The sequence below is a fragment of the Rattus rattus genome, chromosome 6 (assembly GCF_011064425.1).
Source record: "Rattus rattus isolate New Zealand chromosome 6, Rrattus_CSIRO_v1, whole genome shotgun sequence".
NCBI lineage: Eukaryota > Metazoa > Chordata > Mammalia > Rodentia > Muridae > Rattus > Rattus rattus.
Window position 1 is genome coordinate 97,334,159 of NC_046159.1, and position 7,259 is coordinate 97,341,417.

General features: G+C 49.0%; 1 protein-coding gene across 1 annotated transcript; it reads left to right on the plus strand.

Annotated features, from left to right (window-relative positions):
* Window positions 1-1,310: 1,310 nt before the first annotated feature.
* On the plus strand, window positions 1,311-6,887 carry Nobox (NOBOX oogenesis homeobox). The gene is made up of 9 exons (XM_032905176.1): window positions 1,311-1,347; window positions 3,201-3,491; window positions 3,586-3,690; window positions 4,030-4,136; window positions 4,448-4,554; window positions 4,814-4,899; window positions 5,127-5,358; window positions 5,675-5,979; window positions 6,583-6,887. The coding sequence occupies exons 1-9, from the start codon at window positions 1,311-1,313 to the stop codon at window positions 6,885-6,887; spliced, it is 1,575 nt and encodes a 524-aa protein (XP_032761067.1).
* Window positions 6,888-7,259: the final 372 nt, after the last annotated feature.

Here is a 7,259-nt window from a genome sequence, read left to right on the forward strand (position 1 = left end):
CTGACCTAGAATGTGGCAGATATTCAGAAACTCAATATTGGGTCTAAAATCCTCTTTAAGCAGTGTGTCAATTTTAGGGGGGCATAGGGATGAATGACAGATCCCTGACATTCTAATTACATTGCTGTGAAGTTATTTAGTTTGTATTTTAATCTTTTAAGTTGTATTTCTTAGTGTCCCTGGTGTGTGTGTGTGAGGGGTACATGTGTAAGGGGCCCATGTCATCCTCCCAAGTCTATGGGGTCAGGGAACACCTTTCAGGAGTTGGTTCTCTCCAACAAAAATGGGGACTGAACTCAGGTTATCAAGTTTGAAAAAAACAAGCACTTTTTTTTAAAACCCACTGAGCCATTTTACTGTCCCTTAGTTAATTCACAGTTTTATGTTGCAGAAAGAACTAAGACTCCTACTCCTTTCGGAAGCCTCTCAAAAGAGGGTCTTTAGACACAGGAAAAGTCCAGGTAGCTGATTGTTTAATATGGTAGGAAAACGCCTGGTGTACAGAACCTTTGAAGTAACTAAAACGAAAACACGTGAGCTCTGGTTAGAACCGGCTCTTCCTCCCCCAGCTCACAGCAGCTGTTTCAATCTGGCCACCACTTACATTCCTTACCCGCCTCCCACTCCTGTGGTAAGAAGCAGTAAGAATTTTATAATTTTGCTATCCTTTTCCTAAAAGAAATAAATATTCCATGAACCAGGATCTTTCTTCCTTAAACCAGAAAGCTGATATTAAATGGGCAAGCTAATAAGAAACCTGGACTAGCTTGAACCTTGTCTCTACCTGCAAACTTGTGCGGGGGTCCAAGAGGTCTAATCTCCAGGCCTAGGGTACTTTCAACTCCGTTCCTGTCTTTGCCCCTGGATCTGTGTGTTAAGGATACTCAAGTCTATTCGGACTTTGAGGCACGAGAATCCTTGAAGCAAGCCGTAGCTAGGACAGTCTCACATTCAGGGACAAGGGTCAAGAACCACAACCATGTCCATTCACTGTGTGCTTGGATGTGGGTTAGCCTGGGAGCTTCGCCTCCATTGCTGCTCTGCTCCTGCCCGGACCTTAGGGAGGTGACGAGTACCTGATGCCCTTGGCGCTGCAGCTGCATTGAGGCACACAGGGAGCTGCAGGATGGCTCTCCCAGCACCCACCCCAGGTGTGCGGTGCCTCGCCCTGGGGGTGGAGTTGGGGGCGCAAGATCCGGCTGTGCTCCCAGGTCTGTGCAGACTCCACACACCTGGCCACCCCACGGACCTCATTAAAGCCGCGCCTGTGATACCAGGGCCGGCAGAGACTCCTCCGCCTGGCCTGGGCCATGGAACCTCCGGAGAAGCTCTGTAGGAAAATGCGGGGTGAGCGTGGGGTTGGCCTTGGTGAGGAGGGTTTGCTGAGCCTGTGAGGTCTGCTGGTCACTCTGCTAGGCTGAAGAGCATATTTCGGTCTGTGGGAGGTAACGGGAAAGGGAGGGTCCCCTCACCGCATCCTTCTATGGAGGGATCATCGCTGATATGCTGGGGAGAAAGTTCGTCCTCGGTCCCCAGCACTGCTGTAATCGAGGTTCTCACACCCTTCGCCTTTTTCACTAGAGTACATTGGGAGAATAAGGTCCAAGTTTATTGAGTGCCTACTCCTTGCCATGCTCATAACTGTGCTACATGTTAATTCCTGTTGGGAAGCTTATTTGTCCCAGCGAACCTTGACACCATTACTCCTTCATCCTCTGGCTGCAACCCCCTCCTCCACCTCTTTGAAGGGGTTCTATGGTATATTTAGAAGCATCTGGAAGAGGCTCCTGGGCCAGGATTTGTCCCCAGCTTTATATATTAGAAAGTTTTGTTGTTGTTGTTGTTTGTTTTTGTTTTTTGTTTTGTTTTGTTTTGTTTTTTTTGTTAGAGGCAATATCAAAGGCTCCAGTTAGCATTTACTTACACATTTTCTGGTTTCTTTGGAAATGACAGCAACTCCCTGAGGTGAATTTTCTTTTGGTATGAATACATGAAGTAAAGAAGGGAAGTGTTCGGATTCCAGGAGGTGGAATCCAGGTCTGAGCCCCTGAACCCCATCCCTGTGTGATCTTGGGTTGATTATTCAGCAAACCTACCCCCATTTCTTCACCTGGGGGGGAGCTCCTGCCGGGGTGGGGGGTGTTAAACAGTACTGTGCTCCTGTTAGGTTTCATAGCAAGCGGATCTGTAAGGATTGACTCGGCGTTGGGGAGGGTGAGCTTCGCAGCTGGTTGGAGGGTTTTTTCCTTCCAGATGGGCGCTTTTCCTCACCTGCAGAAGAGTTGGACTGGGTGGAAGGAGAAGAGGGAGGAACCAGAACACATGGGTTGAGGGTTAGGAGAGGAGAGGGAGCAGAGAAGGGAAAGGCCCCCTCCTACCTGTGCTTCCCTCTGATGGCCTCTGCTGTTGCCTGTGCGGTGGAGACCCAGGGCCTTGCCTTATCTCCTCCCATGCTTCTAAATATACCATAGAACCCCTTCAAAGAGGTGGAGGAGGGGGTTGCAGCCAGAGGATGAAGGAGTAATGGTGTCAAGGTTTGCTGGGACAAATAAGCTTAGCTTCCCTTCTGAAACAAGGGCTAGTTTGAGGAAAAGCCAGAATGGCAGTGTGCCTGCTTCTCTCTTCCTATTGGCCCCTCCCCAACCGTTGTCTATTAGTAAATATCAATTTACTTCATGTATTCATACCAAAAGTCCCCTGAACTTGCACCTCTGACAAAAGTCTGGGGAAATTTGAGAAAATGTGTACCCGGCTTCCCACTGCTCTCACATTAAGACCTGCAGAGGTGTGATGGCTGTTTACACTTGGATTATGTAATCCAGGGACTCTCAACTTGTGGTTCATGACCCCTTTGGAGACATCAAATGACCCTTTTTCACAAGAATGGCCTAACACCATGGGAAAACACAGATATTTACATTATCACTCACAACAGTGGCAAAATTACAATTATGAAGTAGCAACAAAAATAATTTTATAGTTGGGGGTCACCATAATATCAGGGACCGTATTAAAGGGTCACAGCATTGGGAAGGTTGAGAATTTATCTAATCCACCCTTTAGACTGCCCAAAGCCAGGTGGCACTTAGGCCTCATTGGGTAGACAGGCAAAGACCCTTTGGGTTCTCACAACAGATGGGCTATGGGAGGAAGGAGTTCTACAGCCTAGTGCTGGGACGAGTAGCTGCTGTTCTTCACAGGCCAGGAAGCTGGTGACAAGCCCAGGACCGCTGCACAGGACACAGAGGGACCACCACAGGATCCTGCCCCACTTATCCAAGGTGACCCAGACAAGCTGTCCTCACTCCCCAGGGCTGGCTTGGGAAAGAGGCCACTGTCAAAGACCTCTGGGGATTGCATTGATACTGACACCTGTAGAGTGCACACAGCCCCCTCACCATCTGTGTGTAGTCCCAAACCCCAGAAAAAAGATTCTTCTCTCCAAGAGAAAAAGGCAGAGACAGTGAAGCCATCCATGTCTACAGGCCCAGGTAAGCCCAGAAAGCTGAACACCACAGGTTTGGTTGGCGTTAACATCTTTCATCTCAATACGTGCTATTCACAAATCTATGCTTTCTGAGCCAGGCCAAGCCCCCAATCCCCTCAACTTTCGAGAGAAGGACCTGAAGAAGGAACCCCTAGAAGCAACCTGTCAATTTCGGAAAAAGACTCGAACCCTGTACCGCTCAGGTTGGTCCCCAAAGGTGGTGGAAACTGTAGTCTGAGCTGTGCAAGCAATATGGCATGAGGAGATGTTGGAGTGTGGTTAGTCAGCTTTGCCCTGAATGTTTCTCTTTATCCACGGCAGTGCCATCACTTCTGACCCCTGAAGGGAAGACCAGGCAGGCTGTCTTGTCTTAGACCAGGATAGAAGATTCAGAAATGTAGATGTCACACGATGCATGAGAGGAGGCCTGGCTCTTGGGCAGGGGCCAAGGGCCTTATTTGCTGTGGGTGCACAAAGAGAATCCCCTTTCTTCTCTCCTGCTATGTGTCTGGCCTCTTCCATTAAGTGTCTTCTTTTTGCAGACCAGGTGGAAGAGCTGGAACGGATATTCCAGGAAGACCACTATCCTGACAGTGACAAACGCCATGAGATTGCCCAGATGGTGGGGGTGACTCCCCAACGCATCATGGTAAAGGGGGCTGGCTAATTGGTCAGAAGAGCAATCTGGAAGGTGCTGGTTAGCACTCTCTAGGAGAGGCCATGTGCTCAGCCTCAGCTGAGCTAGAGGCTGAAGTTAGTCTCAGATGCAAGGGTGTCCCAACTGTTCCTGGGCCACAGCTTTAACCAATTAAAAGAGGAAGGAAGACACTATAGAGATCTTTTTATACTTCTAAGCTCAGAAGTAGTAGCCAAAACCTATGAAAGTGTCCTCCACAGTCACGCCCAAGCCTTTGTCTCTGTCAGCATTCTCAAGTTCAGGTGCCTTTTCTCTATCCCTAGGTGTGGTTTCAGAACCGTAGGGCAAAGTGGCGAAAAGTAGAGAAACTAAACGAGAAGGAAGATAATAATGGTCCTGCACCCCCGAGGGCTAACAGCAGCCAGTGCAGGTGAGAACAGCCCCGGGTAGTTGGGTGTTCACACCAAGCAGAGGTGAAGTCTGCACAGCAGTTCCGGGGTCTTGAAGGAGAATGTTAGAGGTGGGAGTAAGAGCTAGGGATGCTGAACTAATCCTTTAAGGGATCTGGGCTGGGCTGGGCTAGAGACAAGGAGTTGCTGGTGCCTTGTAAGTGGCCCCTTTCCTTGCACCAAATCTGAATTCTACATTTAATAGCTACAAGATGCAGACATCCTTCTTTCTGCCTCCAGATCTGCACCTGAGCTCCTAGGTCCTATGCCTACAGACCTAGAACCTGGCCCTGTTCCTCCAGAGAACATTCTGGATGGCTTTCCTGGTGAGATCCTGCTTTCAGAAAGGTTTTGAGGAGGGAATAAAAGCTAAGAAGACCGTTGAAACAGAAAGTCTTCACTCCATAAAGGTGGCAGTGATCACAGTTCTCCAGGGTTTTGTACCAGTGAGCCTTAAGCATTGATTGCACTGTCAGCCATTCAGCAGTGACACGGCTACCTCTCCACCCCCATCTTCTTGTGCTAAGTGCTCCTCTTTGCTCTATTCTCCTAGAGCCCCCCATGCTGCTGACTTCGGACCAGACTCTAATGTCCTCTCAGCACAATGAGAGTGCTGAGAGGGTGGCAGTGACTCCACCACTCCTCAGTCCCCCACCTATTCGAAGGACCAACCTTCCTCTTCCTCTGGGTCCCTTTCAAACTCCTCAAGTGCTACCTCCGCTGAGGGATGTTCCTGGCAGTGACAGCATATACAAGGACAAGCCCTGTGGGTCCTGGGGTACTAGGTATGGGACCTGAGTTCATTTGTAACCTTGGAAAGAAGAAAAGAATGGTGATGTGGAAAGGAGAGGGCTGAATGGGTCAAGAAATGGCTTATGTGATGGGGAGTGCCACGATGTACGAGTTTGGGTAGGAGTGATCTAGCATTTGTAGCAGTAGAAGTGAAGCAAGGGGAGCAGTGAGCAGGGACTGGGAAGATGAAGTGGCAGATATGCTGTCCCAGGAGATGAAGAAAGGAGTTAGGAGGGAATGGTCTCTTCACTGTGTGGTGGGAATGAGTTCACTGTTACATCTCATTAAATACTCCTCTATCTTCCATAGTATCACCTCACCTCCCATCTATTCAAATTTGGAAGACCTGGGACCTCAGGATTACCAAGCAAGCAACCAGTTGGGTTCGTTCCAGCTCACCCAGGCTCCACAGACCCCCCTTTTCCCACCCGTTCAGTCCCAGGTTCCGTATCTGCCTCCCTTCCCTCTCCCTATCCCAAGCCCACTGCCATTTCTACCACCAGAAGACTCTCTGTTTTCATTTCCTTTCGGCCTCAATGGGGACTCATCACAGGATTATTACCCAGGGCCCCAATCAGGTCAGATCTTGCTGCAGCCAACAGCTGGAAACACGGGTGAGTTTCGGCTAGAAAGAATAACAACCCCTTTTCATTTGAAGCTGAGAAAGGACAGAATACCTCCCTACCTAGAAGGCGGAATGAGGCAGGTCTAGGTGGTGAGCAAACCTCTTGCTTGCTACTGATCGGAGCTGTCCTGAAACTTCTGTTGGCCTGGCACTGGAGCCCGGGTTTCATATTGCTGGGGTAGCTGGTGACCACTAGAAACGGTAATCAAAAGGACCTGGTACAGAATTGGTAGCAGCTAATTATACCAAACGATGTGGACTTCTGAAACCCCAAAGCCCTCCCTCTCATGCATGAAAAGAGTTCTGTAGGGAAAAATGAAAGAGATTTCCAGGTGCTTCCTTGTCTCCTTGGTGCCTATATAAGCCAGCCCTTGGCCTTGACCTTGACCTTGACCTGTGGTCAATAAAGCACACAGTATCTGTAATCAGGATCCTAGGGGGGAGAGGTTAGTGTTAATGTTTTACTCAGACATCCACTAGGAACCTAAGTCATGGTCCCAAGAAAGAAGAGACAGACCCTTCCACAATTTATTTAATGGTATTTGATGTTCTTTGTCCTGTCCAATAATTGCCATGTTCTTTGACTCCATAGGTCCAGGACCCTGGAGCGGCCATTGCTTGCCAGAACCTCCCTTCCGTCGCCCACACCACCCACAGGGACACCCCCTAGGGGCAGAGGGCTATTTTCCTGACTTGTTTCCCACTCCATGTGCTCCAACTATGAGCAAGCAGCCTTCATTAGGCCTAAGTGGGCTTATCGAAGGCACTAGAGCAGTGACAGGGACCTCGATAAGCAAAATGCCAGATGAGCAGACTTCCTCTTCCCTTGAGCAGCCTGCACCAGAGGAGGTCAGAGACAAAAATAAGGATAGCCAAGCTGGTGGAGCTAAGGAGTAAAGAGAAAGTCTTATTGGAGGCCTGGGGCGGCAGGAGAACAGCGCTGACAAATTCGAAAGGCTATGGACTGACCTGCTATGGAGGTCCAAGGTCTCTTCAGCCTGGACTTAGAGAAAGAGAGCAGAGATCACATTTTCCCTTTACACCCTAAGAATTGGAAAGAAAGAAGGATCATGCTACTCTAAATGTTACGTCTGGTATTACTTGCATCCTAGACAGTGTATGCAATAAAACAGTTGGGTGTTTTGTGAATGAAGAACTGTGTCACTGCTTCCTTGACTTACTTACTCTGCTAGTTAACCTTTCTGGGAGATCCCCACTGGGCATCCCTATGTGAAACCTGGCATTTTCTGGGCCCAGTTCTCTATTAAG

Bases quoted from the DNA above. Each gene is read 5' to 3' on its own strand.
- Nobox (XM_032905176.1), top strand. From the start codon at position 1,311: ATGGAACCTCCGGAGAAGCTCTGTAGGAAAATGCGGG. The intron at 4,137-4,447 runs GTAAAGGGGGCT...CTCTATCCCTAG, and splicing joins TGACTCCCCAACGCATCATG to GTGTGGTTTCAGAACCGTAG. The intron at 4,555-4,813 runs GTGAGAACAGCC...TTCTGCCTCCAG, and splicing joins GCTAACAGCAGCCAGTGCAG to ATCTGCACCTGAGCTCCTAG.